The sequence below is a fragment of the Sturnus vulgaris genome, chromosome 1 (assembly GCF_052056855.1).
Source record: "Sturnus vulgaris isolate bStuVul1 chromosome 1, bStuVul1.hap1, whole genome shotgun sequence".
Classification (NCBI taxonomy): Eukaryota; Metazoa; Chordata; class Aves; order Passeriformes; family Sturnidae; genus Sturnus; species Sturnus vulgaris.
The window spans coordinates 45,037,199-45,059,277 of record NC_142243.1 but is presented as its reverse complement, the minus strand read 5'-3'; the positions used below and the strand labels follow the sequence as shown (position 1 = coordinate 45,059,277).

Below are 22,079 nucleotides of genomic sequence, written 5' to 3'. Positions count from 1 at the left end.
CAGCAACAGGCAAGGCATAAGGAAGGTTAGGAGAAGCTATCCGTTTCTTTTTCCTCCTTCTCCCCAACAGTTCATCCTGTGCTTTGGACAACCCCTTCACCCATAGCACAGGAACAAAACCAGATCCTGGAGCCACAAGACCCAACAGCAGTTCACCTTCTCCCAGGGCAAGTGCTTTGGACAGTGCTATTGGACAAGTCCACAGCCAGGGCAGACTTCTGGTTAAATTTAGACCAGAGCTCCATAGAGTGTTCACTCTGTACACCTGACCAAGAGGAACTTGAGAAAAGGAAACTCTGAATGAAATTTGAAAGAAAGGAGACAGGCATAAGCAAGCTGGATGCACAGGCATCTTCATCCAGTGTGCAAACTGCCCATAGGTAAGTGGCAGGATTGGAGATCAACTCCATTTTAGACAAACATAGACATATTGAAGGAAATTTTTTAGTTTCTCTACATGTAAGACTTCCCTACTGTGAGAGGAAGAACCAGCAAGAGTTCAGGAAGAATGAAATAGGAAATAGGTAAGAATTTCTTAGCTACAGCATCAGAGGGATGAGTTGCTAGGCATCTGCCCACACTGGCCCAGATCTATTCTCTGGCCCACATTTACAAACACTGAAAATGCTCAGTTAGTATTCGTATAGAAACATGAGCCCAACAGAAGCACCAAGTTTAATAAAACTAGTGCAAATACTTACAGTGAATAAAGCCTTTCAGACCACAGATATTGGCTGCAATTTCTTACTGAATCTGCACTAATATTCAACAGATCGACTCTACTTAACAAAGGCATTTGCAGTTGGAGTTTCAAAGTCAATTCTCAGTTTCATTTCCCCTCTTTTGTCTACTAAAAGATTTGAAAAGACTAAATTTCGATCTTGCAGCTGTAAGCACAACACCTAAAGTGTAAGACAGCGATCTTACCATGATGCTGGCACAGGGTCTGCCCACTGCCAACAGTGTGTTGAGCAGTCTCAGGAACAAGACTGTGCTTCCCATTCCAACTCTATGAGAGTTAAATGTGGGACTTCCTACAACTCTGGCTTTGGAGGTCTGTATATACTTGCCTCCTGAGGGATAGGTGTATGTGCTAAAGCCCAAAACAGGAGTTCTTAAATATATCCCAAATTCCTTGGCCACACCATATATCCTAGTCAAAGGGGACTGCATTCCCTGAAATAAGCTCTGGTTCTGTGAAACATCTTGAGGTAACACAGAGCTTCAAGATTTCCCCCAAAGCACGTGAAGGTCACTACTCTACACTATTTGATAATGTAACAAGCAAGAGGGAATCTCTTCTGAAAAAGGATTTTTAAACATACACATTTTATTCAGCAAAAGCATCAGAAAGATCCTTGTGATTTACTTTTCCAACACTTTTTCATTCAGCCCATGGCACCCAGTTCTAGGATAATCTATTTCTGCCTAGTTTTGCCTTCTCATTGAAGGAGCACCACTAAAACAGACCTCATTTTTCTGCAGTTTCCAGTTTCTTCTGTCACATGGTCTCCCAGCCAGGACTTTGAGTTTAACTGCTATGCCTTTAAGTTCCAGCCTGCAAGACAACTTTCTTGCAACTTTGATAGTAATTTCTATCAAAAAGAGATGCTGTAGCACCTGGACCAAGTCATTCAGGAGCCGGTTGCCCTTTTATCTCCTTGCTAAATCTTCTCTCTGTTACCCTGCACCTCTTAAAATTTCTCTAAATCCAGTTTAAAGAGAGGTAAGAAAGCAACAGAGAGGGCACAAAAAAGCCTCAGAGCACAAATACACACTTTATGTTGGCTGTGGACAGTGAAAGTGATAACTGGCTTACATACTCCTATGACAGCTTCTGGCTGCTTGAAAACTGCTGACCAGTTTCCCAATAGTAAACACTGGAATAACTTGCCCAGGAAAGACTGAAGTGTACATCACAAGAAATCCTGAAGGCTAGGTCAAAGAAGCACACTGAGAATATTTAAGATACAAATGATGTTACCTTAGGGTAGAGAGACATTGGGCTAGATCATCTCTCACAAACCTTTCATCCTGTATCATCTTTTAAAGTGCTATCACCTTCTCAGCCTGTATAATAACAGCATCACCTCCTTCAGAACACATTGCAAACCACAGGATTATCCTTCTTCTGTAATTGTCATTTCTGAACACCTGACACATATCTGTCAGGTGGATAGTGCTTGCTGTCCAGGCAGAAGGATTATTTCTAGTAACTTGTGCAAGTGTTCAAACTATGAAAACCAAAAATTAGTACTTCATCCAAAAAACTGCAAAAGAAAACAACAGGCACTGTGGAGCTCCCAAGGAGATTGGATACCAGGTGATTGGAGAGCTGTCTGCACCAGAGAATTTAGAAAGGTACAGAGAGTCAAAAGAAGGACAAGGTCAAGTCTCAATCCTGTCATTCAGGGACTAGAAAATGTTGATTAACACTTAGTATGATAACTGCATTATGAAAGAGTCGCATACATAAGCGAAGAAATAGAATTTGACTGGATAGCACAGCACTGCCAGTTCTTGTTCTTCTATTTGCTCATTAACCACAAATAGTAACATTTAAAGGCTTTCATTCATGCATAGGCAGGATTACAGACTAATTTTACAAACCCTACTGCAGAGCTTAAAAAAAATAAATCTGTGCTAAGCTGAGCCACTACAGCTACTCTATGGGTAGATTTCAAAGGGCATCCCCCTACAGAACTGCAAGCATCTGCCTACCTTCTAGAGGGGATCAGTGTAAAACTTTATGAACTAATTCTGACCAAATACCATACTTGCACTGTCTGCCAAAATCAGAGAACATTGTGCTCATTACTCAGCTCCTGTGTAAGCAAAGCAAATTTCCAAGGAGATGCACCAGGAAAGATGTGAAGACACACATTTTATCATTAGGAATATTCCTTCATGCCAGGCCTTCAGGAGAGAGCTGGCTCCACAAGAGAGACCATCCCACTGAACTCCAGGACTTGGAATAGTTCATACAACTACACCACAGATACTAGCAGGGGTCTGACAATGCTTTCACACCTTGCCTTTCAAAAACAAATTGAAACTAGACCCACCACTGCCTTGCCCACTGGGTCAAGGTGAGTCAGGTAACTCCCTATGACTCCTCTTCTCTCACTCATTTGCCCCCAGTCAGGCAGCTTCATTCTAAATACATTTCCACTTCGGACATAGCTGAACTACATTTGAGGACAGGTTAAAATAACTGTCCTGCCTGAGGCTGCAAAAGAGCAAATGCCACGCTGTCCTGTTTTGTATCACACTCAGTCCCAGCAGGACTCCATGGCAAGGTTAGGACACCTAAGGTATGTCCCAGGCATAGGTGTGGGCACAGTGCCCCAGTGTGGGCACAGGCAGGGCTGAACACTCAGCTGCAGCACCTACAGATACATACTTGGGTAAAGCAGCAGCAACTGGCAACAGGTTCCTCCCACTAGAGCTGTATTCTGAAGGTCCTTTGTCACAGGGAGCTCCCTTCTGCATATTCAAATAACATCTCCAGAAGTGTTTCCATGTAGGTAGAAGAGGATTAGGAATCAGGGCCACAACTTTCAGCTCTTTCCTGTAGACAGAAGACCACTTCACTGAAAGCAGTAAAAAGGCAGTTGTGCTAAAGAAGCTATCTAGAGCCCTACTTGAAAAACTTTAAACCCATTCTTTCCATGTTGTTATTGTTATTCTTAGAACTAATGAGATGTTTAATGTTTATAAGTCTTGATGAAAACCTTTCTGCTGGTAATATTACATAGTTATGGTGAAAAGTGAAGTCTCACTGATTACACTACATTTTCACAAATACGATGTAAACTGAAGTTAGAGTGAGAACCAGGAGTTCCACTGCTCTTACAGCACTGCCATGCAAATAAAAATACTCCCAGCTGTTACAGTACTGAGATAAAATTATACATGAATAGTACTGTCATTCTGCACACACCAAGCCACAAAAGCCATTTAAAGAAACCTATTAAAACCTGTTAAAAACCTATTCTGTTTCATCTCTTACTTTCAAGGCCTAGCTCTGAGGTAATTAATACTTGATAACTAACTGCATGCAGTGCACAGTCCAGGTTTTCCATAGGGATGGTGCCAAGAAAGAAAAAAAATCTGAGGTCAGAGCAGACCATTACAAGAATCAAGTATATCTGGGTACTGAACAAACAGGCCACAGTCTCTGGAATTCGATGTCTCTGACATTTGAGGTTAGAATTTAAGAGCAGAACCACTCTGTCATGGATGAGCCACATTTGTCTCCTTTGAAAGCCCATCAGATACATGAAACATTTGGAGCAGACATGAAGTGGGTGGTGCTCTTTTACACTCTCTTCTCCAGTGACAGTTTTGGTCCTCACCAGAAGAAATAGCCAGGATTTTGCACTGGCCATTGCAGAAAAGGGTGGCACCTCCAGTTTACGCTCAGCCCATTACAGCTACTTCATTTTTCTTTGTACAGATCTTCATAACAGAGAAAATAAACAAGACATCAACAAGTATAATTCCTCATCCACAGAGACTTTACAGTCTCATTTCTCCCTTAATACTGCTCATAATTCTCTCATCCCTTTTTTCCGTCTCAAACAGATAGAGGAAGCATTTAATCTTTAAAGAACCATTTTAATAATGTCAGACAAAAATCAAAGGAAGAAATCACAGATTATGAAAATACTTGATTTGTTCACCTTCTGTTCTTTAAATATCACCATGGAATTTGCATGACTGACACCAAAATCACAAGAATCAAAAAGAAGATTCTGTCTGCAGAAAGTCAGATGTACTGATGGAGTTTGTGCATCTTTGCAAATATCAGGCACTTACAAAGACCATCAGTTTACTGGAACAAAACAGGTGATGTGAATTAATGATCAGAAGAGAAATAAAATTCTTTAACTTAAAGCATTCCACTTCCAAGGTACTGGCCTACGAAAAGCTCCATGACCACTAGGGAAAAAAATGAAATAAAACAAAGCAAACAAACAAAACAAAAAACCCAACCCAAACCAAAAAAATGAAAGTAAAAATTCATCATTTCAAAACCACATTCGGCAGGCAGGTTAGTCAGAGCAGCCTAAATTTCACACATCCTTGTACTTATCAGTTTACTTTAAGTCTTCAGAGATAGCAAGAGGGAAGAAGTAAATTGCCTTTCTAAAAGGGGACAGATGCAGACTCCATGTTACTGCCGTTTGGACCAGCTGGCATTTGAGTGCTCTCTTCTACAGTTTTTCTCACCAATCCTGTAAGAAATCAACTGAAATTTCCCCAAAGTGTCATTTGCATTAAAAATTAGGTCTACTCAATGCTGGCAGTAAGCCAAATGAACTAAAACGATGTTGATACTCTAATAAGGTGATTAAGGAAGCTGAAAGTGTCATGTCTATTGGCAGCTCTGACTTACCAGTCCACTTAAATGAAACCAGCAAGGTAGTGGGGGCTGCACACCCTTTTGTAGGCACCTCTTCAGTTGCAAAGCATGGTAAAAAATAAAAGCATAGGGAGGTTACTATAGTGTAAGCAAAGTACAAGGACTACATTTTTACTAGGCTGATGGAAACATTACCTTCCAGTTGAGTTCAATTTCACAGTCCAAGGCAAATTTCAAAGCTCCAGCTTTTATTTTTAAAAAGAAATTCAATATGTAACTGAGAGATTTTTTAAAAAAAGTCTTTGAAGAATTTAAGTTGTTGTCTCACCTAAACACCTTCCCTTTTTTGGAGATTCAGTGTTAATCAGTGTGGTTTGAAGGAAAGGGAAGCAAAGGGTGGAGGGGGAAAGATAAAGAAATACTCAAATCATTATAGAAGCCTCATCCATAGTTCTCTAATGAAGAGTGGGGGTTTATAAGTTTCATGCTTCAGGGTTGCATTAATATTAGGTTCGTCCACAAATTCTATTTCACACGCCTGGGTGCTGCAAGGAGAACGTTCCAGCTCCAACACTGTTATGTTGTTTGGCGCTGACGCGACAAGTACATTCCTTGGGACATAAAGGGTCAGCTGAGGACCACGGGCTGGCCAGTAACGACCAAGATTAAAGCCATTGATCCAAATTTGCCCCTGTTAAGAGAGAAAGAAGAAATAACTACATTTTAATAAGCTGTCAGAGATTAAATGACAAAAGAGACTTAAGCAGAACATTCTTGATATAGTAACTGACCTCCCTTCACCTTTCAGTTTGATTGAACACAAGGATAGAAAATCTGTACAAGAAAATGCTAATGACAGTCAAAAGAACTTGAATTCCCTGAGCAGTTAAAGACATCATTAATATTTAAAAATAAAGCGGTAAAATACTGCAGTAATTCCAAATATGACAATAATTAGAAAAACAGCTGTAGGCTCCTTGCACTGATTTTTGCCCCAAGTTTAAGAGCAAAACAAATCTGAAAACTGTATTTGCTTAAAGCTAACTGTTAAAAGGAGAATGAAGTCACAGAAGAAAAAAGAAGATCCTAATGCTGTTGTGGTTCTCTGTACAAGTCTAAGACTACACTGCCTTCATAGTCCCTGCTCTGTGACTTTGAGGGCAAGATACAGCTTGTCTAGACACATGAAATTCAGATGTCTCTTTTACTTGTAATAGCTTAGTTGACAAAAGTATTTGTGAAATGACACTGCAAGAAAGTACTGTTGTTGTTGCATGCAATCATTAAAAGCCTTGGGACCTGTTAGTATTATTTTAAGTACAAGGAAATTGTGGCATACAAATTCTTGAAATTTATTTTTATAGTTGAGGTGGTCAGAACCCCTAGCTCAAAATACTGCCCTATCATCATAAATACCTTAAAATAAAAAAATTTTTAAAAATGGGCAAGGAAAACAGGAAAAAAGTCAAAACACTAATTTATCTATAGACACACTGAAGTGACATAAAAGCAGATTTTTCCAAAGTCTATAAATTGGCAGGCTGCAGAATGTTTAGTAAAACTGTAAACTGGCTCCTACTGAGTTGAGCTATGTTGTTTTTTAAGGAAGACAGAGGGAAGATATACTGCTGATTTGCATAAATAATTTGCTTTTACTTCTCCAAAGTGTCCTTTCACTGTATATCAAACAAGAGTTCAATGTCAAAAGAAAGGGATGGGAACAGATAACGGAATCCATGTTTTTACCTCTTGCTTTGGTCTTTAATAATCAAAACATAGAAGAAAACTAGACTCATAGCATGGATGTACACATAATAAAATTGTCTGAATCAGTGGAAAGTAGGACTTTTACTGCATTCAGTGATTTCTAAAGTCGGGATAGCTGAAATCAGAGTATTTTAACATGATTTACAGAAGCACAAATGTAATATAACAAGTATTGCCATTCAAGATGCTTTAGTGGTACTTTTCTAGTGTTTCCTTTCTCAGGTATTTATGAAAACAAATTCTATGAAACTCACAAGAGAAATTTTTTAAGGAGTTAGCAATGTACAAATACAGTTGAGTTATTTCACCTCTGTATCCACTTCCGTGGTACAAGATCCTATCTTGCACTGTTCTGCCAAAGTGTTAATAAACCTTGACCTCAAATGCTTTTTTTTTAAAAATCAAGTTTATCTTTATACAAGCTCACTACTTTCTGTAGTAGGTTTAGAAGAAAACATGGCATGAACACAAATTCCCCACACACAAGATGGATGAGTGAATGCACCCACTAGACAGTAGCCCTCTTCTCACAAAGAATGACAGTAACCTGTGGGAAGTAGGTGTTTACTGTGGGCATCAACTGCACTAGAGTTCTGGTGCAAAGATAAGATCAGACAGGTCTCTGTTTCTGATCTGAATCAGTCACTAGTTGTAACTCCTTTTTCCAAAAAAAAACAAAACCAAAAAAAAAACCAAAAAAAAAAACCAAACCAAACCAAACCAAAAAAACAGCTAAGAACTTAAATTTCTTAACTCCAAACTGTATTAACACTGCAGTTTCTAAAGACTCCACACTGAGGAATCTGTATGTGCTAAACAAGCAAATTATGGCATTATATCTACTAATAAATATGCCCTAGACAAAATAAAAGAGAGAGGAACCTCATCTTCACTAGTAAGATTTCCTTTAGCAGGGACAGCAATTATAGCCCATGATTCTACAGAAAACAAGAACAGTCCTGAGTCCAAATCCTCTTTTCTTTTGAAGAAAAAAAGGTCCAATAAATCTAAATATTCATTCAGTGGCATGTATGCTTAAGCGCATCATGATTCCTCATGTGAGGGTGGAGTAAGTTTTATTACTACTGAAGGGTTTAAAAAGCACTGAAGGCAAGCAAGCTAAAACATAGGTCATGATTCTTAATACTGCACCTTTCCTTCCAGGCTGTCCCTCATGCTATATTCCTTGCTTTTGCAAAGGCAGAACAATCATTAGGACTTAAGTTTTCTTGATAAGTGCTGCTTCTGTGTTTTTCAACTACTCAGATAGGTGAGTTTTAACCCCTGCTAAGAATCCCACTCCACACTTAGGCAATTTACACAGTGCCATGTAAGGAACTAAGGCCCACATACAGTGGGACCTGAGTGGAATTTATACCCTTTAAGGTCCTCTGCCTTAAAGGCATTTGCTCATTTCTAAAGTTATCTCAAAGTCTCAGTTTCCAGGTATCTTACTTAAAACTCTCATCCAATCCATATAAAGCTTGAAGGATAAATTCAACAGCCAACTTAAGTTCATCTGGAATTTCTCCCTAGGACTGCCTTACAGGGTATACAAGCTATGTAAAATAGATGTTTCCATAGATCAGAGGAAAAGATTTCTACTAGTACCTAAGAATTCTTGGACTATCTTGCCATTTTAAATATGAGTTTGCCAACTGGCAGGTACAGCCACCTCACTTCATGAAGAAGATTTATGACTGATAGGGTCACAGAATTTACTAAAAAGGTCTAAAATTCCAGTTACCATGAAAACAAGCTATTTTTTGAATTTTATTCAGCGATTGTGTGACATGCATGTATATAGGGACTATATCAGACTTCCTCATTTGAGCTCAGTATCAGCAAAACCAAGAGCATGCAATGAATCACAGCCTTCTGCATATTGTGAAGTGCTTTAACCACTACAATACTGGCAGTGGAGACAGATCAATAGCAGCTCCTTCTCCCACTTTATTTTAAGAGCAGTAAATTGATTGTTTCAGAAAAGAACAATTTTGCTACCTAACACTGCCACAGGCACTTCCCTAAAGCCTGGACTTAAACACTTAGGCTTCCAACAGGAGTAGCACTTCAGTGAAGGCACTCTGCTCCCTGTGCCTCCCACCAGGTAGCTGAGCTGCTCCTCACCTATCCTGCATGCTGGTGGTTTCTAACATGGCACTGTGAAAACAACACTCCTTCCTGCTCTAGCTACACTCCAGCCCTGTGAGAAATTCCCATTGGCAGAGATCTGTCCACAAGCTTCTCATAGCAGTGCTCCCTGATCCATTCAGTCCAGCTAGAGGTAACCTTCTCCATGCATTAAAGCCATATGTGTGGCACACCACCAACCACAGAGTCCAACACTCTTTGTACTTTGCAACACGATCCATAGTTCCTCACACAGCACCTCAAATATGATCCAAAAAAACCCTGCACAACCAAATGCAACATTTCTAAACAGCCTGACAGTTAATCTTTCTCACTGTTGAAAAACCTGGGTGGGTTGGTTCAATTGCTTTGGTTTTGGGGTTTTTTTTGTGATGCTCCACTTTCTAGATCAACACCATGTACCTTTTGAATATATTTCCCTTTTCTTAAGGTTTTATCTCCAGATTTACTTAAAGCAAAGAATCTGTTTCTTAGTAATTTAAATATATTTGAGACACCCACCACTACGACCAATTTCTACCCATCTAACAGAGGTGGACTTTGATTGTCCATAGAAGTTTTGGTTGCTTTCTAAGTGGACTTAGAGGTTTTTACAGCAAAAACTTGTACCTTGGTCCAACCAGGAAAATTGACGTAGGTGTCTTGTGGCAAGTCTGGAATGCCTCCAGGAATTGAAAGAGTGCCAGTGTAAAATGTAGGTACTTCGTAACTCAGTGCTTCAACAGCAGATCTCTCCAGGTGATCAAGGAGATAAAAAATGTCAGAGTTCACTGCTCCGTCTATGTCTAGAGGATAGATTTCCCATCCAACAAGTATATCTTGAGCAAGAGTTAAATTTGAAACTAGACCCTAGGAGGAAGAAGAAAAAACCAACACAAATATATGATTAGCTCATGTTTTTGAAGTTATTTGGCTGCAACTCTAAATCAGTCATGAATAAAAACTGAATCAAAGTAACAGCTTTTCATTCAGTAGAGCTGCCAATCCGTGTATAAAAAAACAAGCATCTGGTCTTCACCAAGTTATAAGCTTTGCTTAAAAATAAAGGGCTTCATTTATTGTCTATGAAAGATCTGTTCCTCTTCAATGTTTTAGGCTTTCGATACACCAGGGGTTTTTTTTCAAATTATTTTCCTGTAACTGGGAAAATTTCCGATTTGCTTTAACACGAACATGATTCCAAAACCTGAGGCTAAATAAATAGGAGAAGCAAGATTAAATATCATTAAGCCTGAGATACTGTCATTTGGTGATACTGAGTCACTAACCCAGGACATTAATTTGCGCAATAGCAGAGAAAGTGGTACTTACTTTCCACAGATCTCCAGATAAGATACAGTATCATAAAGTCAACGCAATTCAGTGAAATACTTTCAGCTTACAGTCAGCTTCAAGCCCATGGAATCCCATCTCATTTCTATAGGACCATATACACAGTGGTTCACAGCACACCGGGGTACTTGCACATTGAATACCAAATCAAGGTAAAGTCATAATTTAACAAGGAAGAAAAAAACATCAAGTTACTCCTGCACACACCCTAATTTTGTTAGAGTAATAGTTCCTAAAGCAGTGTTTCAGTGCAATGCAAAGATTTGGTTTTAACTGCTTGAATAGACCCTGCATAGAAGCTGGTTTTCAGTGCAACACAAGTTATATCACAAACATCACACCTCAAACAGGAACAAGCAAAACAAGTTTCTATGGTTTTGGAGAGCTGATACTATGTTTTGTGTCTGCTGTGATATCTCATAAGCATTGCACTGTCTCCGAAAGGCTCACTATCTGTACGAGCACTAAGTGGTTTTTCTCTTCCTTTAACTAATGTCCACTTTACAGAACAGGAGCTTATTTTGACTATGTCAAAATAAAATATCTACAAGTGTCAAAAGTTAAGTGAGCAAACTTTTCTATATAACCTAGACTCTACTCTGTTTAGCCATCAGCTGAAGTAATGCAACATAACTTTAGGCTGAATCTTCTAACCTGCCTCCCTAAACTCATCTCTAGGCACTTTTAACAGGGTGATTTTTCAAATGATATTAAGTGTCTACTAAACATTCTTAGGTCTGCATAAGAATACACATTCAATGATCCTTATCTGGAGAAGATCTGTAGGAAGTAAATACCACATTCTCTGTGATTGTGCAAGTTAATGTCTTGGGCTAGTGACTCAGTGTACCAAGATGTGGATATAAATTTTCCAAGTAAAACTGAGACATAGGTGGCAGTGTGCATGTCAGAAGACACATAAAAAAACAGAAACCACACTCTTCCTTCCCTTGTGTCCTTTAACAACACGACTTAGATCAACAGGATGTTTTAAAATCAAAATCCTTTCAAGATTTCTACGAAAAAGCTAGATTCCTAGTTCCATTTCAAGCTCAAAAAAATGATAAAACTCCAGCCAAACAAAAACCTGAAAACCTATCCTCTTTGCTAAAAAATGCAAGTCTTCACAAGGCAGGAACCTCTTCCCCTAATTGGATTTTCAAAAGCATATGAATTTTTAAAACCCAAGGTATAATTATACCCAATTTTCAAAATCAATACAAAGGAGAGTGTGAGGGATGGATCCTATATAAAGAAGCAATGCACATAGGCCAAAGCTACGCAGGGAAAGTTGCCTCTTCTACACAGAAAGATTCTGCTTTTAGAGGATTATTTTCACCATGGACATGTCTCTTAAAACTGCTTTCACTCTGAAATTGTTAAAAGGAATAAGGGTGAATTTCAGCTCAACCACAGCAACTGAGCACCTCTTTAACTAAACCTCTAAACCTCCATTCTCTTAATTTAACACTAAGCATATAGGTTTCCTTATAATCTGGCAGTAAATAAATCAATCAATAAATAAATAAAAGCAATGTTTCTGCTGCCTCCACATGAAGGCAAAACACTGGAGTAACAGCTTCCTTCCCCTGCCACTCAGATAAAGCCACAGTATAAAGAGACAGGTAAAGAGACAGTATGAACACAGTTGGGACTACTGCTACCTACTGCATCCTAATAATATCAAAAATCAAAAACGACATGCTGTGAACTGTACACAGCACAAACATAGTACAATACTGACCTCTACAGCACTCCTGTCTTTATCAACTCTCACACAGCACTGAGGATCCCATTAAGTCTAAAACCAGAAAAGTTTACTTTTTGCCCCTGCCCTTCCTAGTGCTACATTAGTGGTACCTCCACAGTATGGGGTTCACATGGCAAGGGTTTTTAGCAAGGGGAGCTGCAGGGAGCTTTTCTGAGAAGATCCCAAAAGCTGGCCCATGTTAGACAAAGACGGTTCCAGCTGACTCTGAAAGAGAAACACTGCTGAGCCCATCAGTGATTCTGGGAGCATCTCTTTGATGACATATTTAAGAATAAATAGAGTTCCCTAAGCTGAATTTGTTTTGAGCATGACAGTAATTTCTGAGTAATCCCCTTGTCCTTATCTTGAACCACAAACACTCAATGGTATTTTCTCTCCCTTTCCTGTTGGTGGAGGAGGAGTGACAGAATGGGCACATGGCTTTGTGGGCACATGGCTACTAGCCAAGGTCAACCCAACCCAGCCACTCATGCATGGAGATGACAATCCTGAAGTGTAGCACACACCCAGAAGCATAGGGAAGCTCTCTGGTAATTATCTCTAACACCTGGTCAGTCTAGGTGAACTGGCACTTTTGCAGCGCTCATGACAGCCTTCCCCAGTCACACTCAAGAGTACTGCAAGGGTACACTGCTGACAAATGAAATGGGAAAGAAGAAAGATACAAAGGTGCATTTATGTACGCATACATACATCCCACCAGCCTCCAAAAGCAATCCCAGGATGCAAAAAGCTCAAAGTGCAATCAAGTTCTGGACCGATTTCCAACCCATTTTTGGAGTTTATAGAAACAATTTTAATATTGTTATCTACAAACTCAACTGAACTGGAAAATCTTGTGGGTGACATTTTGGCTGACAATGTAAGTGAACAAAGTTTAAAAGATGTCTAGCAGCTTTTAATTTAACATTGATTTTACTGACTGGAAAAACTCAGATGGAAACTACTGACTAGTCATATTTTAGGTAAAGTTACAGATGTCTAATCCTGATCTTTTTGCTCTTCCTAATTCACTACCTTCTTTTTAACCTGTACAAAAGATGAAAAGACATCACAATCCAATAACTCAATAGATTTACTCACCTTAAAGTCATTATTGTATCTACCAAAGTTGACTCGGCCCATATTCTCTACCAAGATGTCCAGATTTGCTCCAGCCTGACCAGTTATATTTATCTGAAGTGATTTGTCTCTTTCAAGGACACCCTGAGGTACCTACATGAATTGCAACAAGAAGAACAATAACCACTGAAAACCAAAAATGCACTGTTATTTGTTTTTTCAACTTGCATGAAGAAATTAAAAGTAACAAAGGAAAAAAAGGAAAAAAGGAGTAAAGAAAACCCCTTTCCTCTCTGCCTCCTGCCTGTAAGCACATGCACACACAGAGGGCTTCTACATCAATATTCACATTTCGGTACATCAACTGAATGTGATAGTGGGTTTTGATGCACCTGATTCACAAAAACCAAGTTCCCAAATTTAGTCCAGTGACTGAAAAGATTTTGGCAATATCAGTGTGATTTAATCATTGGCTTCATCTTCCAATTATGTGAGCACCAATATTTAGTTTTATTAATTCCTATTCCCGCAACACAAGGAAAGATGAGCTTGATCTGGACAAAAAGGTAATGAGAGTCAATACGGGTTAAATATTAACTAAAAATGGACCGTAAAATACATGAATTTATATTAATTCTCATTAAGCAAGGCCAAAACCCTGCTTATGGAAAGAAAGACAAAGTTCACATTCTATACAATAAACTTCTTCCTTTTTTTTGAAACTGCGGTTAGGAGCCAGTTTCATAAAGTAAGACGTAGGCTCAGGCTTCCTCCTTCTTCCACCCTCAAAGGAAGAAAAAAGAGAATACTAATAAGGAGATCTTTGCAAATACTGCAGAAAGCCACCAAGTGTATATATATATATATAAGTAACATATTCCATAAACATGCAGGTAAATCCATTCACTAGGTCTTTTATTCACCTTAGTCATGAATATGTATCAACGTTCAAATATGTCAAAAATGGCAAGACAATAGATAGTCATGTTTTCTGAAATACTAATCTGAATATCTGGTATGAATCAAGTATATACTTCCTTATTTTCCTCATGTGATTAAATAAGATCAGGGTTGCTTTGGTGATCTGGAGAAAGGAGGAGAAAAAACAAACCAGTCTGCATCCTCGACTTCCATGAAGGCCACTGATGGCAAAAATTAATACCAGCAAACAACGTTTTTACCCCATTGACAGAGACATAGGCACGATCATGGACTCCATTTAAAGGTGAAGACAGTGGCGTTGGCTCCAGACAGTTCTTTGGAAGTGTAGTTCTATACAGTACATACCCAAAATACTAGGAAAAGGAAAAAAAAAAAGCCAACAGATTAATGAACTAAGTCATTCTGTAGTTTCAATTCAGGTCATGAATTAAAAATATCCTACATTTCTGCCTACATGCCTGCACTGAAATGCTAATTTTCATTCATTTCAGACAGTGACTATCAGACACCATTTCAGATTACAGTTTACTTTGACCTTTAGGCAATGAGTGACCTTTAGGTAAACTGGTGAAACTCTCTTTATAATTTTATATAAAAAACTTTTAACTTCACTTCTAACCCAGTGCCCATAAATTGATATATTCATCAAGTCAAAACTATCTAATTATCCATTAAATACTATATGGTTTACATCAGGAACCTTTTGGAATCATTTTCACTAAGCTCCTCATCAGGAATGGAAAATAGTAAGTCATAGCCATTCTAGAGACCTTAACAGGCTTGAGAGTTGGGTGGAGAGTAACTAACAAACTTCAAAAAAAGGCGAGTGCACAGGGCCCTGCACCTGGGGAATAATAACCCCATGCACCAGCACAGGCTGGGGGCTGATCTGCTGGGAAGCAGCTCTGAGGAGAAGGACCTGGAGGTGCTGGTGGACAACAAGCCGTCCCTGAGCCAGCAGTGCCCTAGTAGCCACAGAGGCCAATGATATTCTGGGGGCATTAGGAAGAGCATGGACAGCAGATCAAGGGAGATGATCCTGCCCCTCTCCTCAGCCCTGGTGAGGCGACATCTGGAGTGTTGTGTCCATTTCTGGGCTCCTCAGGAAAAGAGGACAAAGAACTACTGGACCAGATCCAGCAGAGGGCTATGAAGATGATAAACAAAAAAAAGTCTCTTAAGACCTGAAAATTAATACTTCAGAGAGGAGAGAAATCAAGGTGAAAGCCTAAACAGCACAGATACATCCACAGGAAGAAAACCTCAGGTGCAAAACAGGAGCACTGTAGAATATGAAAAGGCCTCCAATGCAAAATTCCTTGATACCTTTATAATACTATTACTTGCGTGCTAGATAAAGGGTAAGACATGACATAAGAAGAGTAGTACCACAAAGGGTTGCTCAAATAAACTCAAAAAAATTACTGCAAAGTGCCTACTGAAGGAATCCTCACCTGCTTTATCTCAACAAAGGTCAATGGGTAAGTGCTTTTCACTGGTCCAGAAGGTGATAGTCCATCAAGAACCTCCAACACAGTGCTTGCCTGCAGATATATGAAGGTCAGTAAGTTTCAGTCCAAATATAACAGCACATACAGCCATCAAGTTAGTTAGCTCCATGAAAATTTAACAAATTTTTACACCATCCTTGCAGGCACATTTAAAATACAATATAGCAGAGACAACTGATAAACTCTGAAAGCAACATGCCACATGTAGAGCGATGTTTTAATAAAAACAGATGGTCTAATTTTCTATTCGTTCATAAAAATAAAAGTGACCTTTTATTATTTAACTAAGAAGTGCACCAGGAGTTTCTCACAAAAGTTGTATAAACAAACACACCTGTTCTGGATGATTAATACAAAGCAATATGTTATCTAAATTTTGCTCATTACACTTAGAATCAAGCTAGGGAAAATGCCATTGATTCAACTGGTTCCCAGTGAGTTACTCTGGAATCATTCTGAGCTAAGGAGGGATACAGTTTAATTCCATCAAGAGCCATTCAAGATGAATTTACCCTATTTAGTCTTAAATGATTTTAGAAACTCTAAGGCTGTAATTAAGTTGTCATATGTAAGTAGCTAGACTGGTTTTAATGAAACTGGGAGCAAGGTTTAGGCTAGTCACACACATAAATACCTTGCTGAATAAGGACTTAGACGTGTATAATTAAATTGCCTTTTACTGCCATTATGGAATATTCTACCCATCTACGATTCTCTCTCAAACACCACTATCAGTTTTAGATTAGTCAAAGTGCACACAATGTACTTTGTGTCTTACAAGCTCAAAGAACCAATCGCATATGATTTTTCATGTCAGTCTGTTTCCCCAGAATTATCATCACTGTTCAGTGGTAACTACCTATTAGACATGCAAATACATCTCATATACCAGATTTAGATTAAAATGCTTAATAAAAAAAAGAAAAAAATAGGTGTTTAAAATAGTGTAAAACTATATTGTAAGAGTACTCAGCAATACAAACTTCTGAAGGTACTTCAGTAACAGGAATATTGAATTTTTGCAGAACTTACATGGAAGTTGTACTGAAATATTAAAATGTATGTACAGTATTTTGCAGTGATGCAACAGAAGCCAGCATGAATTGTCTATGTACACATAATTAAGTCTGCAGTTTTGGTTGGGATACAGTTAATTTTCTTCACAGTAGTTAGCATGGGGCTGTGTTTTGGATTCTTGCTAAGACTGCTGATAACACAGGGATATTTTGGTCATTGTTAAGCAGGGCTTACACAGAGTCAAGAACTTTTCTGCTTCTCTCACCAGACAGTAGGCTAGGGGTGCACAAGAAACTGGGAGAGAACACAGCCAGGACTGATGACCCCCACTGACCAAAGGGATATCCTGTACCATTTGTGTCATGCTCAGCAAGAAAAGCTGGAGGAAAAAGGAGGAAGGGGAGATGTTTGGCGTGACAGAATTTATCTTGTCGAGCAACCAACACACATGCATTGTTCAAAAGGTGTGTGATGTGGCACTCTGGGACATGGTTTAGTGAAGAACACAGTAGTGGCTGGGTTAATGCTTGGACTCAGTAACCTTAGAGGTTTTTTCCAACATTAATGATTCTGTGATGAAGCCTTGCTTCTCTGGGGAAGGCTGAGCTTTGCAGGCCTCCCTCTGCAAAGGGAGTAGTGAATGAGCTCCTTATTTTGCTTTACTTATGCGTGCAGTTTCTGTTTTACCTACTGAACTGTCCTCATCTCAACCCACAAGTTTTCACACCTCTACCTTTCTGATTCTCTCCCCCACCCTACTGGGGGAGAGAGAGTGAGTGGCTGCATGGTGCTCAGCTACCTACCAGGATTAAACCACAACAATCATGTAGACACAGATCTAAACAGACTTCTGAAATGAGCTTGTCTTACCTCTAGCTAGGAACAAGCAAGTAAAAGGATGCCATAAGTATATAAAAGGTAACACCAACACTATCTAGAGGTTGGGTCACCCTCACTAGCCCACAGCTAAGCATGTTCACTTGGGCAAGAAGACTGCTGGTCACACATGGCTTGCAAAATTTTTATGAAAGCAGTTTGCTCTTATGTTTGCTGTTTAAAAGTTGTACCTAAAATAGCAATCATCTTTCATACAGTAAAATTTCTCAAACATTCTAAATTCCATATGTGGTCCACTCCTTATCTTGTGCTCCCCCAAGGGAGCCAGTAATGTTACAGCGATATCCAGGACTTGCCAGGCCACAGGAGAGATTTAGCTACCAGGCCTTCAACAAGAGCTGTGGAGCAAGAGATGCACAAACACTGACAAAGGTAATTTACAGAATTTAATAATCTTATGGGCATTAATAGTCTTAGGCCTAAGTGGACAGAAAACCAGAAATGAATACAAGCAGCATTAAGACATGGTCTCACTTGAATGAGCAACTAAGTGGCAATGAATACTGTTTTGTGTCTTTACCTGAGTAGTAGCAGCTTGTACATGTGCCTGTTAAGACTTTTTTTTTTAAGTCCCTGCTACCAAAGGGGCTTCTATTCTGAATATGGGTCAACCATGCACGATTCACTTAGGGATTCATAGAAGCGTGTTTCTTTGAAACTTCAGTAGTTTGTTTTTGTTCAGCTTTTCAGTCTTTGGTGGTACATACAAAAAAATCTGTCAAGACAAGATCTTGTCTTGCTGGAAATTCCTGTTGACTGCTATTTAATGGACAATCAGTACCACAAGAGAAATTTAGTAGTAAACTTAAAAATTACAAATATTGTCAGGAATTTTTAAAAACAGCCTGTAAAACAGATGACTGCTTAAAAAAAAAGCAATATTTCTTTAATCCTCCAAAGCAAAGTCATCAGAACCCAAGTGTAAGGTCAAGCATGAAAGAAAAAAGAAAGGAAATAGCTCCAACAGAAATATCAACTATAGGCAGCATCCTGTTTGCTTAACCACTTTCCAACCCTAACACACACCAGCACTGCCTGCTACTTGCTATTGCTTGAGCTCTCCACATCCTAAGAACTGAGTACTTCTCCAGAACTTTTAAGTCTGCAGGTTGCTGTGCTAGGGCAAACACTTCCTTGTGACCAAGCACTTCTCAGGGCCCTCCAAGTGCTGACCAGAAACTGCTCACAAGCTTGCACAGCCATTGGAGGAACTAAGATTCGTTTACTTCCCTCTGGAAAGAATGCTTCCCAAGTTCTGGGGCTTAAATCCTTAAATCCTATCATCTTGCTCACACTTCTGGAGCTCATCTACTACCGCAGTTGTGTCTTTGCTTGGCCTCATTCCCCATCTGCAACACGTCTCTTTTGCATCTATGCAACAAGATTTTTTCCTTATCACCTGCTTTCCTGCCTTTGCTCTTACATAGCAATGTCAGTGTTTCCAGCATCTTTTAATAAACTGTATTTTTCCCACCCAGGAGGACTTTCTAAAATAAATCAGTAGCTCAAAATGAACAATTGCCTCTTCAGGGTAGTTGATACTTAAAGACTGAACTGCCACAGAACATCTTGAGGAAAAAAAAAAGAGAGAACAGCCTGCTCTGGTTACATGTACATCTGTAAAGTACTCATATGACCCCTGAAAATACTCCAGAGTCTCCTTTCTCTCATCCTTTCTGCAAAAGTGTCAAGGGAGTTGGTTCACTGGAGTAGATTCAATGCTCTCCATGGCAGACTGACTGCTAACACAGTATCTGTGTTGCACTGACTGTCACTGCAAATGACATAGATAGGAAGTTTACTGTTACCAAAGCTAAGTGCTCTTATTTAGAATATTCCCTCTCTGCTATTCACCAAAATACATTAAGGCTTCTCCACACAACAAGGTGCATTGAAGCTGGTTCCAGTTGAGGTTAGATCAGAGTTGGGAAGGTGGCTTTGGGCTGGCACAGCACAAACCTTCTGTGATTGGAGACTCGTCTTGTGTTGCAGGGTAATCCAGCAGAGCAAACTGCTGCTGAAGTTAAGCAGTGGGTCACAGAGCAAAAGGCCACATTCTTCACAGAGAACAGTTCCAGAGGCTCTCAGTGCAGATGGCAGTATATGTACAGGCATGACAGGAACCTTATATCTGGCAGCTTAGAAATGCCATCTGCATTCCTAAAACTGATGCCTGGAGAGTGAAACATTTCCTCTCAAAAAATCACAAAGTGTAGAAGGTGCAGGTCAGGTCAAAGATGCAGTATTTGAGCAAATTTGGTCATCTGACTCTTTTGTGAGAGTCCAGCAGCATTCATTTCTTGAAGGCATGAAAGAGAAAGTTCTTCATTCTAGTGAAACTGGACAGCCTTATCTGAGAGCCATGACCCATGAAAAGATGGGAGAGTCAATATCTGACAACTGGGCTGCAAATGCTTGCAACCAAAGACAGCCATGGTGGTGGGTGTAGCGATAAGAGCCTATAATTAGTCACACTGAACTGCCAGTTCAGTGAAATCACATATGCCAAGAAGACACTCGAAGGTTGTTGAAAGTGATACAGATCTCTTTCAACTTCACAGGTGAACCACTTTTATGCAAAAAATACTTCTGCCCACCACTTGAGCGGAATGACTTGAAAATGCCTGCAAAGCCTTATCACTACTAAATTTTGCAATGCTTAGCTGCAGAGATGAGATACATCACTAACTGGAAAAAATAACTGTCAAATTGAAACTACAAAGTATAAAATCAAAGCATTAGGAATGACAGTATCCAGCACATCACCACAGTAATCCTCCATCTCAAAACTTGTCTGTGCCCAGCAGAAAGAATATAGCCCAGTTCATACTGCTGTCTCTTCAGTTGCCCATTAAACCATCCACTTCACTCACTGCAGGAACCTAGTTCTCAAACATATCTCACAAAAAAATTGTCCTTGGTCTGAAAATGATGGTGCTGTGGTCAAATCCCAGATACTTGTGAGCTGACCAGCTATGCCACTCTTGTTAGACAGAACATAGCAAGGGTGGGGTTTGAGTGCTTAGTTCTGTGTACTTTTCCCTCAGCAGGAAACTGATTTAATTTGTCTCATCACCTACAGATCTTGTCAGAAACTTTATCAATAAGACTTTCAAACTTACCAAAAATGTTCCACATTCAAAATTTAAATGCCTAGAAGTATTTAAAATACATATATCCTACTTTTCCTTCCACTTTAGAGGCATCACCAGGGACCAAAACACTCTTTGTTGTAAGTCTCCTGGTAACATTCCAATTATCTACATTACTGATGGATGAATTATCTTTAACAACTATGAATCTGTTGTGTTAATAATAAATTCATTTCAGTTTAGCAAAGCTTCAGGCACATACTGCACATTGTAAACACTATCTTTTCACAGCCAGGTAAGATGCATTTGATCATTTTCTAATATGGGCATGATTCCTAACTCCCAAGCTCTGCTTCCTCCTTCCTCAAAGTTTACTTTCAAGGTTTTCCTCTTTATTTTGTAGGATATCTAGAGCTTGTTATGACACTCTTGTAAACATTTTTTATAAAAAGCAAACAGAGAGCATTATGAAAAGATACACCGTGTATTACAGATGTTAATTTACCTTCTGCAAGCGAACCTTCCCATATGCAAATTTGGGTGTTGTTGGAGGGATAAGACCTTCTGGTAACTGCTTATACTAGAAAGAGAAGGAGAAAACACACACACACAAGTTAAATACAAACACACTTTAACTAAATTCTCACTTTACACTTCACAACTTAAAAAATTACTACTTTGGCTTAAAGTAAATAACCTCCCTAAAGCTTACAGCTGCATGTAGTCTTAAGATGGAGATTGATTTTTTAAAAAGAAAAAATCTGACTTGATCACATATGATGAACAATTTTTACTAACTATTCAACAGTAGGTAAAGGTAAAAAGCAAAAATTCATTTAAAAAGTGAACTACCAAAATTCCCAGTGCCCTTGGAGCCCTCCTGTGGCTACAGCCTGAGTTACTGTCTTCCATAGCTTTTCTGCAGTCCTCTCCCCAGTTCATGAGAGCTTGAGTGAACTTTTCCAAATCTGTAGGAGAGTATTTCCACCTGACCCTTTGTCAGCAACACTTCCTCATAGAAATTATTAGCTTCTTGTGCCTTTCCTTTCAGTGTTACGATATTCCACCACCACCACCTGCTATTCCATTACTGCCTAGGCTGGGGTCTTTGAGAAATAAGCCTGGAGACCACAGCTCCATGAACCCCTGAGGTCTCATCTTTAGCT

At 39.2% G+C, this 22,079-nt stretch overlaps 1 protein-coding gene across 2 annotated transcripts in view; it reads right to left on the bottom strand.

The window, feature by feature from the left end:
* Positions 1-4,599: 4,599 nt before the first annotated feature.
* GLB1 (galactosidase beta 1) overlaps positions 4,600-22,079 on the bottom strand; it is a 40,989-nt gene continuing 23,509 nt past the window's right edge. For both annotated transcript variants that reach the window (XM_088165296.1, XM_014878419.2), the window contains exons 11-16: positions 21,419-21,493; positions 15,851-15,940; positions 14,636-14,749; positions 13,476-13,607; positions 9,899-10,138; positions 4,600-6,059 (exon numbers count right to left, since the gene is read on the bottom strand). In XM_088165296.1, coding sequence (XP_088021422.1) covers positions 5,799-6,059; positions 9,899-10,138; positions 13,476-13,607; positions 14,636-14,749; positions 15,851-15,940; positions 21,419-21,493 — 912 coding nt within the window. In that variant the 3' untranslated portion in view covers positions 4,600-5,798. The remainder of the gene's footprint in view (positions 6,060-9,898; positions 10,139-13,475; positions 13,608-14,635; positions 14,750-15,850; positions 15,941-21,418; positions 21,494-22,079) is intronic.